Source organism: Heptranchias perlo, chromosome 12, assembly GCF_035084215.1.
Source record: "Heptranchias perlo isolate sHepPer1 chromosome 12, sHepPer1.hap1, whole genome shotgun sequence".
Lineage (NCBI taxonomy): Eukaryota > Metazoa > Chordata > Chondrichthyes > Hexanchiformes > Hexanchidae > Heptranchias > Heptranchias perlo.
Window position 1 is genome coordinate 20,456,220 of NC_090336.1, and position 13,845 is coordinate 20,470,064.

General features: G+C 44.0%; 1 protein-coding gene across 2 annotated transcripts in view; it reads left to right on the forward strand.

Moving 5' to 3' along the window:
- The window catches only part of ptprja (protein tyrosine phosphatase receptor type Ja), a 158,724-nt gene that overhangs the window by 34,343 nt on the left and 110,536 nt on the right, over window positions 1–13,845 (forward strand). For both annotated transcript variants that reach the window (XM_067993731.1, XM_067993730.1), the window contains exon 2: window positions 1,971–1,989. In XM_067993731.1, coding sequence (XP_067849832.1) covers window positions 1,971–1,989 — 19 coding nt within the window. The remainder of the gene's footprint in view (window positions 1–1,970; window positions 1,990–13,845) is intronic.

Consider the following 13,845-nt stretch of genomic DNA (forward strand, 5'->3'; position numbering starts at 1 on the left):
AGACAGCACCTCCAACAGTGCAGCACTCCCTCCATACTGCACTGGAGTGTCAGCCTATTCCTTTCAACCGAACCAAGTAACCTTGTTTACTTCAAATCAATTACCATTCATCAGCTTGGGAGATAAATATTCTAATTAAATGAAGCTATTCTCCATGACTGGCCAGACATACCATATATCCCAGATCCACTTCTGGTGGTTGGCTGTGTTCTGAAGTCACCTAGATTTAATGATAAGGGGCAAGGCCAAGATTTACCCATCAGCCGATAGTGAATACAACTTTAAAAGATGCACGTGCATCATAACTTTACAATTCTTGGCACATGCCGGTTGGGGAATTACAGCAATGTGATGTATCGTGTAACTGAACATTATAAAGTTAGTTACAGTCCCTGATGGCCTAGTGGTTAAGGTGCTTCACTTTTGCAGTACTGAGCCATCCTTGCCAGAATGGTCCCAAGTTCAATTGCAATGAGCAGCAGTGGGACTGCTACAATTGAACTCAAAACCCCCATAGCTGGAAAGGGGGAATAGATCAGCCAGGATAACTGCTCCTGATCACTATCCAATGTGTTGGACATCAAACGAGGACAGGATTGCATTTCATTGTGATGCTCCACAGTTCAAATGTCCGCCAATATTCATTCTTGAAGAATGGCCATTTGAACGAGTTACCAGAGGACTGCCAACACTCATGGGACGGTGCACCAGCAGGAATAGGCATCTTTAGGAGAGGATGGGGAAACTGGGAAATAAACAATAAATGGCTGTCTCCTGAAGAGTGCAACACTGCACAGTACTACTTGGGAGGCTTTCCTGTCAACAGTCAATGTTAATATTGCTTGCATATATTCTCATTAAAATATTAGTTGACTGATCCCAGGGCAGCGAGTCTCAGAGTGCCAATCCGTTGGAGCGAGCCCCTCATGCACTTGTGAGTAAATCAGGATACATCAAGTCTAAGAGCAGTATATCTGACAACAGCACAGGTCTAGAACATTCTGTATGTCAACCAACTGGGGTCCCAGTTTCTTTTGGTTATGCTAAGTCTGAAATGCAGAGCGACTTTTTATCTTGAGTAATGTCTGACAAAGTAAGTGCATAGACTCTGATCCTTTTCGTTTCTCCACTTTCCTGCTCCCTGAGATCCTTTATGTCCTCGTGCAGCTCTTCCCACTCCGGGAATCGCTGGGGACAGACCCCGGCAATCAGGAATACATGGGGTGGGGGCTAGGCCCGTGGCAGCGGGGAGGGGGGGGGGGGGGAGGGAGTCTGCAGCGGGGACATCACCAGGGGGAGTCATGGGGGAGGGGGAGGAGACAGACATCTCAGCAGAAGGTTTGCTTGAGGGGCTGGAGGGAAGCAGTCCTCCATTGTCTTGTGAACTCTGATCAATTTACATCTTGCGCTGAAGGAAGAATGACTGAAATGTAAATTAGGCTCCCATGCTCAAGCACCTGCCATCACAACTTAGTAAAGCACAACGAGGCAAAGCCAGCAAAATGGAGACAGCAGTAACAGAATAATAATGAAGGTTCTTGTGCTCTCCGACAGCTCAGTGGATAAAGGAATTATCCTGTGCGGTACTGAGCCAAAGGGACTATTAAGGTCCCAGGTCCCTGATCTGTACTGATTCATCTGATCTCAGCCACAACAGCAGTAATGGCATTAGAATTACCATCAGCACCCAGGGTTAGGGAAGGGAAAAAACATCAGCGAGGGTTCCGAACTGCTATCCAGTAACTCCAGCTGGAGAATGTGCTTGTCTGGTCATCAGGGGAGGACAGAATAAGCCTCAACTCTAATATTCAGTTATGGTTCACAGTGGAAAGTGGTCATTTGGAAAAAGTATGAAGGGGCTGGTTGTTGGTGTCTATGGACCTGTACTCCAGCAAGAGTCAGGAGAGGTGGAGGGGGGGAAAAAATCAAATATTGATCTAATATGTTTTTTCTCTCTTTTTCCCTCATAGGGCATCATCGCTACTGATTGTAAGTATCCTTTTTAATTCTATAAATAATATTTGTTGCCTACCAGGCTATTGGAGCAGGTTATGTACATGTCAGTCTTCAAAAAAAAAACTCTCAAAAGCTGACAGCTCAAAAAAGCTGCCAATCAAGTAAAACCAAAAATACAACCTTCCATATAGGCCTATGACCAAGGCCACTGCTTTACTGTGACAGAATAAGTTAAATTCTCTTTTATTACATGGCATTCCAAGACTTTCACCATAGGAAAAGGAGTAGGCCATTCAGCCCCTCCTGCCTGTTCCGCCATTCAATTATATCATGGCTGACCTGTGTCCTAACTCCATTTATCCGCCTTGATTCCGTAACCTTTAATACCCTGGCCTAACAAAAATCTATCAATCTCAGTTTTGAAATTTTCTCACACTCTGCTCTCTCTCTTACCTTTCTCACATGCTTTCCTTTGCCTCTCCAGCTTCTTTGTTTCTTCTCTGGTTCTCTTTCCTTCTCTCATTTACTTAGCCCTCTCCCTGTTTAGCTCTGTTGAGTTTGAGGAGAAAACCTCCCTCCAGCCATCAGGCAACGATGGAGGGCCTGATTTGGGGACAGGGGAAGTAACAAATTGGAACCTGGAACATTAGGAACAGGAGTAGGCCATTCAGCTTCTTGAGCCTATTCCGGCATTCAGTTAGATCATGGCTGATCTGTATCTCAACTCCATTTACCCACCTTAGTTCCATATCCCTTAATACCCTTGCCTAACACAAATCTATCAATCTCAGTTTTGAAATTTTCAATTGACCTAGCTTCAACAGCAGTAAACTTTACAGCCAGCAGAGAAGTGAAGCATGGTTCAAGACTCTGAAGAGGAGTAGAAGTAGATCCAGGAGCTTCCACAGGATTAGGAGTGAACTAGCAGTTATTGAAAGGGCAAAGAATTGGCCAGGAGTCAGTGAAGTTGATTCAGAGGATGGTCGGCAATTGGAGATTTATCCAAGAGAAGGAATGGAGGAATGAGAAACAGAATGTAGCATTCAGGAATTAACGTCGACACTCACCATTACCAATATATATACTTTTATGCCTTGACCGGTTTTAGAGTTTGAATTCTGTTTTTCTCCTTTTGTATTCATCTGATTTTCATAACTTTCAATTTAGAGGGGGGTGCAGGAACAGAGAGACCTGGGGCTATATGTGCACAAATCTTTGAAGGATGGCAGGACAGGTTGAGAAAGTATACGGGATCCTGGGATTTATAAATAGGCAAAGAGCACAAAAGCAAGGAAGTTATGTTGAACGTTCATAAAACACTGGGTCGGTCACAACTGGAGTATTGTGTCAAATTCTGGGCACTGCACCTCAGGAAGGATGTGAAGGCCTTAGAGAAGGTGCAGAAAGATTTACTAGAATGGTTCCAGGGATGAGGGGCTTCAGTTACATGGATAGACTGGAGAAGCTGGGGTTGGTCTCCTTGGAGCAGAGAAGGTTAAGAGGAGATTTGATAGAAATGTTCAAAATCACGAAGAGTTTAGATAAAGTAAATAAAGAGAAACTGTTCCCATTGGTGAAAGGGTTGAGAACTAGAGGCACAGATTTCACGTGATTGGCAAAAGAACCGAAGGCGACATGAGGAAAAATGTCATTACGCAGCAAGTCGTTATGATCTGGAATGCGCTGCCTGAAAGGGTGGTGGAAGCAGATTCAATTATAGCTTTCAAAAAGGGATTGGATAATCACTTGAAGGGAAAAAATTTGCAGGCTTTTGGGGAAAGAGCGGGGGAATGGGACTAATTGGATTGCTCTTACAAAGAGCTGGCGTGGGCTTGATGGGCTGAATGGCCTCCTGTGCTGTAACCATTCTATGATTCTATGAAATATCTCACTATTTACTACAGCTTTAAAAAAACATTCTGAAGTCTAAATATGTTGCGATGACTGAAGCAATAATATTTCGCACAGTTTGAGGCTGTGCTGTGAAATATTCTGAGGCCAGCAAAAGCCATTAATGCCATCTAGAGACAGAAGTAACCTAATACCTGGAAAGGATTCAATGACACCTGCTGGATCTAACACAACTTACATTCATGAAATGGTTTTGCATTGTTACCTTTGTTCTCCTCAAACTGATTTGGGATCGTACAATCATTGGAAATTAAAGTAATTTTCTTTAATGTGTATATAACAAAAATGTCACTCTTCTATTTAAGGTTTGGTTTACATGTTACTTCACCATCCCATCTAGTGTTACCCCTGAAGCATTGCAAATCCACCATCTGAATGAGCCTAGCTAAACATAGATGTGTAGCTGGTGCAGTGGGAAAAAGCAGGAGTGCACAGAACAATCTAAGCATTCCCATAGGCTGTCCTTTCAACCATCCTCCCACTGCCAGAGATGTCTTAATGCCCCTTCTATGCAGTTCTTTCTGACTGGCAAATCGAAGGCAGAAAGGCTGGAAAATCTGAGTCAAGTCTGAGCCCCACTTATTCAGTATTTAAACATGTTGGGACGGGCAAATGATGGCTGGTGCAGTCCTACCCCCAACAGAATGGGAGGGAAATTGGACTATTCCAATACTCTCCTCACCTTGCACCCTCCGTAAACTTGAGCTCAGCCAAAACTCTGCTGCCAGTATCCTAACTTGCACCAAGTCCTGTTCAGCCATCACCCCTGTGCTCGCTGACCTACATTGGCTCCTGGTCCAGCAACACCTCAATTTTAAAATTCTCATCATTGTTTTCAAATCCCTCCATGGCCTCGCCCCTCCCTATCTCTGTAACCTCCTCCAACCCTACACCCTCCGAGATCTCTGCGTTCCTCCAATCCTGGCCTCTTGCACGTCCCTGTTTTTCTTCGTTCCACCGCTGGCGACCATGCCTCTAGCTTCCTAGGCCCTAAGCTCTGGAATTCCCTCCCTGAACTCCTCCACCGTTCGACCTCTCTCTCCTTTAGGACGCTCCTTAAAGCCTACTTCTTTCAGCAAGGTTTTTGGTCACCTGTCCTAATATCTCCTTATATGGTTCGGTGTCAAATCTTATTTGCTAATGCTCCTGTGATGTGCCTTGTCATGTTTTACTATGTTAAAGGTGCTATATAACTGCAAGTTGTTGTTATTGAAATGACTACAGCTATTTCTAGGGCGGGGATTCATCAGGAAACCTCCCCCACTCATTTCCCTCACTTTTCTGGGAAGTTTTCAAGTCTTTGCCACAACTTTCAGGGCAGCCGTAGATATCCTCTCCAGAACAAGTGCTGGTGGTCACTCCTTTAAGTGGCTCGAGTATCTTATGTTGAGCAGTGTGCTCACACTGGCCGATACCTAATTATACAACAGCATAACCCAGGGGTGTAACAATAGCACCCCCTTGTGATCTGAACTGGACATTGTTTTTCGCACATGACCTCACATGCGCTTCTGTAATTCTTTCAGTCGGTGGACTGAGAAACACAAGTGAGATGAGGCCTGATGCAAATTGTTAAGATGTTTTACTTCACAGACAACAAGTGAACATACAGAGCAACACTGACAGCTTCTTTCACTCAATCGCATTTCTCTCCTCTCAAAATGAGAAAAAATGATACACCACATGCCCTGATCTTTTCATGGGCTGACTTTCTTTCGAGACAACTTCTAACTACAAAAACTGCCCTCCTGAGTTTTAGCTTCTAGCTTCAGGCCCCAGGCCTACACCTCACATTCCTTTGCTTAAAATCTGACTGACTGTTCAAGTATTTTTTTTCTCCTATACATTTGAATATTCACACGAGGTGGAATGGCGGAGCCTCCAACTCCTTCTCCGTTCAAGGATGCACCAGTAGACCTGTCAACCAAAGTGACGACCCCATCTTCCAAGAGTATGCTCTCAGTAGGCACCTCATGCTGGGCTCATGGAATTATCCCCACCTTCATCGGCATGGTTGTTTCATTAGGCTATCAGCAATTAGATAAATTGTTTAATACCCCCGGTCATTCTAAAAACAGTATGGATAGTTGGCTCATTACCTCATCAACCACCACCCCCCCCCCCACCCCCCGCTGCCACAGTGCTGCAGCCTTTGGTTTTTTTGAATTCACTGTTTCCAAACACAACTCTTAAACATTGAGTTACATCAAGTCGACAGCTCAGAAACAGGCCATTCGGCCCAGCTGGTCTATGCCGGCGTTTATGCTCCATACGAACCTTCTCCCTCCCGACTTCATCTAACCCTATCAGGATATCCTTCTGTTCTTTTCTCCCTCGTGCTTATCTAGCTTCCCCTTAAATGCACCCAAGCTATTTGCCTCAACTACTCCTTGTGGTACCGCCTTCCATATTCTTACCACTCTTTGGGTTAACAAGTTTCTCCTGAATTCTCTATTGGATTTATTAGTGACTGTTTTATATTTATGACCTCTAGTTTTGGACTCCCGCACAAGTGGAAACATTTTCTCTATGTTTACCCTATCAAATCCTTTCATTATCTTAAAGACCTCTATTAGGTCATAGGAACATAAGAACATAAGAAATAGGAGCAGGAGTAGGCCAATCCGCCCCTCGAGCCTGCTCCGCCATTCAATAAGATCATGACTGATCTGATCCTAAATTCATGTCCAATTTCCTGCCCGCTCCCCGTAACCCCTAATTCCCTTTACTTCTAGGAAACTGTCTATTTCTGTTTTAAATTTATTTAATGATGTAGCTTCCACAGCTTCCTGGGGCAGCAAATTCCACAGACCTACTACCCTCTGAGTGAAGAAGTTTCTCCTCATCTCAGTTTTGAAAGAGCAGCCCCTTATTCTAAGATTATGCCCCCTAGTTCTAGTTTCACCCATCCTTGGGAACATCCTTACCGCATCCACCCGATCAAGCCCCCTCACAATCTTATATGTTTCAATAAGATCGCCTCTCATTCTTCTGAACTCCAATGAGTAGAGTCCCAATCTACTCAACCTGAGGTCACCCCTCAGTGTTGTGTTTTCTAGAGAAAAGAGCCCCAGCCTGTTCAGCCTTTCCTGATAAATATATCCTCTCAGTTCTGGTATCATCCTTGTGAATCTTTTTTGTACCTTTTCCAATGCTTCTGTATCCTTTTTTATAATATGGAGACCAGAACTGCACACAATACTCCAAGTGTTGTCAAACCAAGGTTCTATACAAATTTAACTTCTCTGCTTTTCAATTCTATTCCTCTAGAAATGAACCAGTGCTTGGTTTGCCCTTTTTATGGCCGTATTAACCTGTATCGCTACTTTATGATTTGTACATCTGTACCCCAAGATCCCCTTGCTCCTCTAGCCCATTTAGACTTATTATCCAAGCAATATGTGGCCTCCTTATTCTTCCTACCAAAATGCACCACCTCACCTTATCTATAATGAAATGCGTTTGGCAATTATGCACCTAATTTGCAAGTTTATTAATATCTTCTTGCATTCTTCCTATGTATTAACTACACCCCCCAATTTGGTGTCTTCCACAAATTTTGAAGTTGTACTTCCAGAACTCAATCCTTTTATGTGAAGAAAAAAAAAGATCAAAAATCCCAAAGCAGGACAGTTTAAGTAAAATCAGCTTAAAAATTGCAACGTAGCCTGTGCTACAAACTCGCATTAACCGTGCATCATGTGAAACAGTAAACCATCAATTGTTGTACCTGAGGGTAACAGTTGAGTGAATGGACTTGGAGTTCAATTGCGTAATTACTTAATTATGTACCTATGAACTCCTTGCCTTCATCTCTGAGAAGGTTGTTGCGCTGTCCAGAAGGAAAGTAGATAGAATGCAAAGGAAAGCCTGAATGGTGAACATGTCACAATCATGGTGGAATAATTTCCTTTTTGGGTTATAGAAAAGGCATTTTGGCCATTTCTACCTACCGCAGAAGTGCAATGCTGCTGACCAGGAACTGACAAAAAAGTGGATGAAGTCAGGTCTAGAGCTCATTCCTGCAACCATCTGGCTGTGAAGTTCCAGTGAGGTGTTGAGTCCTGGGTAAAAAATAAATAAATCTTTGCAGTTAGATGGCTGCTGTGATTACCTCCAATATTTAAAATATTCTGCAATCTTTGCAAATGTTTGCATTATATCTTTGCTGCGTCCCTTTGGTTGGTTTCAAAAATGTCGTCTCAAATCAATGATCTTGCCTTCAGATAACACAAATGTCCAATTTTTTTTTATTAGTTCATGGGATATGGTGAGGCTGACATTTATTGCCCATCCCTAATTGCCCTTGAGAAGGTGGTCGTGAGCCGCTTTCTTGAACCGCTGCAGTCTGCGTGGTGAAGGTTCTCCCACAGTGCTTTTAGGAAGGGAGTTCCAGGATTTTGAGCCAGCGACGATGAAAGAATGGCGATATATTTCCAAGTTGGGATGGTGTGTGACTTGGAGGGGAACGTGCAGGTGGTGTTGTTCTCATGTGCCTGCTGCCCTTGTCCTTCTAGGTGGTAGAGGTCACGGGTTTGGGAGGTGCTGTCGAAGAAGCCTGGGCGAGTTGCTGCAGTGCATCCTGTGGATGGTACGCACTGCAGCCACAGTACGCCGGTGGTGACGGGAGTGAATGTTTAGGGTGGTGGATGGGGTGCCAATCAAGTGGGCTGCTTTGTCCTGGATGGCATTGAGCTTCTTGAGTGTTATTGGAGCTGCACTCATCCAAGCAAGTGGAGAGTATTCCATCACACTCCTCACTTGTGCCTTGTAGATGGTGGAAAGGCTTTGGGATGTTAGGAGGTGAGTCACACGCCGCAGAATACCCAGTCTCTGACCTGCTCTTGTAGCCACAGTATTTATATGGCTGGTTCAGTTAAGTTTCTGGTCAATGGTGACCCCCAGGATGTTGATGGTGGGGGATTCGGCGATGGTAATGCAGTTGAATGTCATGGGGAGGTGGTCATTGCCTGGCACTTGTCTGGCGCGAATGTTACTTGCCACTTATGAGCCCAAGCCTGGATGTTGTCCAGGTCTTGCTGCATGCGGGCTCGGGCTGCTTCATTATTTGAGGAATGTAAGGAATCTTACAACACCAGGTTATAGTCCAACAGTTTTATTTGAAAATCACAAGCTTTCGGAGCTTACCTCCTTCGTCAGGTGAGTGAGTGAAGGGTTCTAAAATCAATGCGATTTTAGAACCCTTCACTCACTCACCTGACTAAGGAGGTAAGCTCCGAAAGCTTGTGATTTTCAAATAAAACTGTTGGACTATAACCTGGTGTTGTAAGATTCCTTACATTTGTCCACCCCAGTCCATCACCGGCATCTCCACATCATGGCTCATTATTTGAGGGGTTGCGAATGGAACTGAACACTGTGCAGTTATCAGCTAACATCCCCATTTCTGACCTTATGATGGAGCGAGGGTCATTGATGAAGCAGCTGAAGATGGTTGGGCCTAGGACACTGCCCTGAGGGATTCCTGCAGTAATGCCCTGGGGCTGAGATGATTGGCCTCCAACAACCACTACCATCTTCCTTTGTGACTCCAGCCACTGGAGAGTTTTCCCCATGATTCCCATTGACTTCAATTTTACTAGGGCTCCTTAGTGCCACACTCAGTCAAATGCTGCCTTGATGTCAAGGGCAGTCACTCTCACCTTACCTCTGGAATTCAGCTCTTTTGTCCATGTTTGGACCAAGGCTGTAATGAGGTCTGGAGCCGAGTGGTCCTGGCGGAAACCAAACTGAGCATCGATGAGCAGGTTATTGGTGAGTAAGTGCTGATTGATAGCACTGTCAACGACACCTTCCATCACTTTGCTGATAATTGAGAGTAGACTCATGGGGCCAGATTGGATTTGTCCTGCTTTTTGTGGACAGGACATACCTGGGCAATTTTCCACATTGTCGGGTAGATGCCAGTGTTGTAGCTGTACTGGAATAGCTTGGCGAGAGGCTCAGCTAGTTCTGGAGCACAAGTCTTCAGCACTACAGCCGGGATGTTGTCGGGGCCCATAGCCTTTGCTGTATCCAGTGCACTCAGCCGTTTCTTGATATCACGTGGAGTGAATCGAATCGGCAGAAGACTGGCTTCTGTGATGGTGGGGATATCGACTTAAGAATCTTCATTCTCGAAAGCTGTCCATTAACAGAAGAGTGATAGTGCAACACCTGTTTTAAAAACTGCAAAATGTTAGTTCATGGATGAAAATGTTTACTTTCTTCCAGTCTCCTCAACTACCTCCCTCCACATGTGAATCCAGCAGAGTCACCACAACCATAGCCCCAAAAGCTCAGCTGGGAAAACCACATGGGAGCAATTGGCCAATCAGTAACATATTTAAGGGTAATTTCTTGCACATTGAAGATCTAAAGCTGAGGTTCTGAATCACTCCATGATTTTCTGGTTTCTGATATCTTAATCTGGTATTTCACAAACTATTGATACTACTTGTAAATCCTATGGCTACCATGGCCTAAAAGTTATTCCTAAAATCAGGCCTGGTCTAAATTCTAGTCTTAACCTTAACATAAAATGTTTTAATCAGTGGTAGCCAAGTCACCCTACGTTAACTGGCACGTAAGTAGAGTTTTACTAGACCCTCCATCCCCCATTCCAAATTAAAAAGATCGTTCAATTTCACTTGATAGAAGAGATTAAGGTTTCCAGCTAATTACTCTCAGATCTGATTTCAATTTTTAGAGTTGACAAATGTAAGGAATCTTACAACACCAGGTTATAGTCCAACTGTTTTATTTGAAAATCACAAGCTTTCGGAGGCTTTCTCCTTCGTCAGGTGAAGTTTTAGAAGTTTTTAGAGGATTAAGCTAGCCCACTCCTATTGCATAGATGGGATTAGGAGCATCAAAATGTCCCCAACTGTTGGGTCCTGTGACACAGTGGTATTGGGTGCCCGGTATCTCATTCAGTTGGGTGAGGTGTGAGAACATCAATTTGCCAACTCTTCAACAGAAGGATTGTGAAGGAGAAGTTTACTGGAAAAGTGCACATGAGGAAGCAACTTCTTCAGTGATTGTGATTTGCTTTTAGTACAGATCTTAGTGTAACAATGGCCCTTACCTGAACACTGAGTTGTTTGTGCTCAAGTTACTGACATTGAGCACACCCGTTTGGGAAGTCCATTGTTAGTGATTGTTGGGGGAGTTCTACAAGATCACGGTGTAGATTTTTGTCTTTGCTGTCAGGGCCATAATTTGGCAGGATGGATCGCACACCTGCCTGATTTAATTTCTATTGAAATTTATAAAGAACGTGTGATCCACCCCGCCAGATTAGTGCTGAGAAGGCGAAGACAAAAATCTAACCCTGCCCCCACCTTGTTAATGGCTTCATGAAGCATTAGAAGCTAAAGTGACTCCCATGATTTGAGATTTTGCAAACTCTTAAGAACCTACACTGAAGAAAATAAAAAGGCCAAGTTTTGCATTATGGCCTGCTTGGGTGCAGGGCTATTTCTGATCCCCTTTGGGTGGAATTCCTCTGTGCATTGGAGCTAGTGCACATGGCTAAGTATGTGTTAAGGTCAAGTCATTTTGTGGATTAGCCTTAGTGCCATCATCTCACAATCAGAGTGCTATGGTGAGGCTTGTTCCTGGGATGGACTGACTTGCTATTTGGGGTTTAAGCAGAACTGTAAAAAGGAGAAAAGGACACATTAGTAATTATTTTGTTGCAGCACAGAAAATGCACGGCACATTTTGCAACACACCACAGACCCAGCATCTCATCTTCTGAAACACGTTTGCACCTTTTTAAGTATGCAATTTATTTGTTTAAATCAAAAGCATGTTCCTCTGTTCCACCTTGTGTATCATCCACACAGTATTCGGCCTTCCACCTTGTGACTTCCATTCTGGTCTCCTCAAAGTGCACCATCTGTTTGACTGTGATGCCTTCTTTTGCAAGCTGCCTTCGGCAAGCAGAAGAACAATATGCATTGAATGGGTAGCTATTCTATACTGTTTATTTTAGGTAGGCACGGTTTTATATAAGGTAGCTTACATAAGAAATTCTAAGAGCTGACTTGTGTACATGTAATTCTGAACTGTAAATATCAATAATTAGTCAGTCTTCAATCTTACCCACACTTTTCCAAGCTATTCTTTTTGGCCTGCTCTAATTATTCTCAACAACCTTCATTACTTACCTTTATGTTGCAATTGCAGCAGGTGACTGAATCAGTTCAGCTTAAGTATACCAAGGTGCTCATTCAAACATTGCTGACACTTGTAACTTAAATTAATTGAGTTTTTTAAAGAAAATTTGACACCAAGTGAGACAAATTTCACCCCTAGATCTTTTCCGTTACCCAGCAATGACTCTGGGGATTCCCCGACTACTCAATGCTAAGTAGGAGGTGCCACTGAATTCAATGTTTGCAGGGTTTATGGATTCACGGCTAAGATATTTGGTACTTTCTATATAAATAATGCACAGTTTCTCTTCAGTTTGTGATACATAGATTATATTTCCATCTCATCAATAAAAACATTGATATTTTTTGAAAAAGTGATAGCTATCCATGCATAGACAAGGGGATCAAAGTGGTGATTGCACCAATTTATGTAACTGTTGATTTGTGTATGAATGCAGGCATCTCCCTGGGAACCATACTCCATCTAAAGTGATGAAAGGGCCCTTATCAAAGTCACACATGACACCTCATGTGACTGTGGTAAACTATCCCTCCTCATCCTTCTCGACCTGTGCGCAGCCTTTGACACGGTTGACCACACCATCCTCCTCCAATGTCTCTCCTCCATCTTCCAGCTGGCTGGGATTGCGCTCGTCTGGTTCCATTCTTATCTATCCATTCGTAGCCAGAGTATCACCTGCAATGACTTCTCTTCCCACTCCCGCACTGTTACTCTAGAGTTCCCCTCCGGTCTAACCATGACCCCTCCTCCTATTTCTCATCTACAACATACCCCTCAACAACATCATCCGAAAACACAACGTCAGGTTTCAAACGTATGCTGACAACATTCAGCACTACCTCGTCACCACCTCTCTTGACCCTTCTGCTGTCTCATCCAGTACTGGATGAGCAAAAATTTTCTCCAACTAAATATTGGGAAGACCGAAGCCATTGTCTTCGGTCCTCGCCACAAACCCCATTCCCGAGCCACCGACTCCACCCTTCTCCTTGGCCACTGTCTGAGCTGAACCAGCCGCAACCTTGGCATCCTATTTGACCCTGAGATGAGCTTCCGACCACACATCCGTTCGATCATCAAGACCGCCTACTTCCACCTCTGTAACATCGCATGTCTCTGTCCCTGCCTCAGCTCATCTGCTGCTGAAACTCTCATGCATGCCTTTGTTAACTCTGGACTTGACTTTTCCAATGCTCTTCTGGCCGGCCTCCCATCTTTCACCCTCCATAAACTTGAGCTCATCCAAAATTCTGCTGCCCATATCCTAACTAGCACCAAGTCCTATTCACCCATCACCCCTGTGCTCACTGACCCACATTGGCTCCCAGTCCAGCAACAACTCAATTTTAAAATTCTCATCCTTGTTTTCAAATCCCTCCATGGCCTTGCTGCTCCCTATCTCTGTCACCTCCTACAACTCTCCAAGTTCTCTGCGCTCCTCCAATTCTTGCCTCTTGCGCATCCCCGAATTTAATCGCTCCACCCTTGACGGCCGTGCCTTCAGCTGCCTAGGCCTTAAGCTCTGGAATTCTCTCCCAAAACCTCTCTGCCTCTCTACTTCTGTCTCCCCCTCCCTCTTTGACCAAGCTTTTGGTCACCCGTCCTAAAATCTCCTTATGTGGCTCGGTGTCAAATTTTGTTTGATAGTTGCTCCTGTGAAGCGCCTTGGGACGTTTTACTATGTTAAAGGTTCTATGTAAATGCAAGTTGTTGTTATTATTAGATTTTTTTCCTCTTGCTAAATTTATGACTGATGTTTATCTGTAAAGTGTATAATTTACAATGTCATGTCAA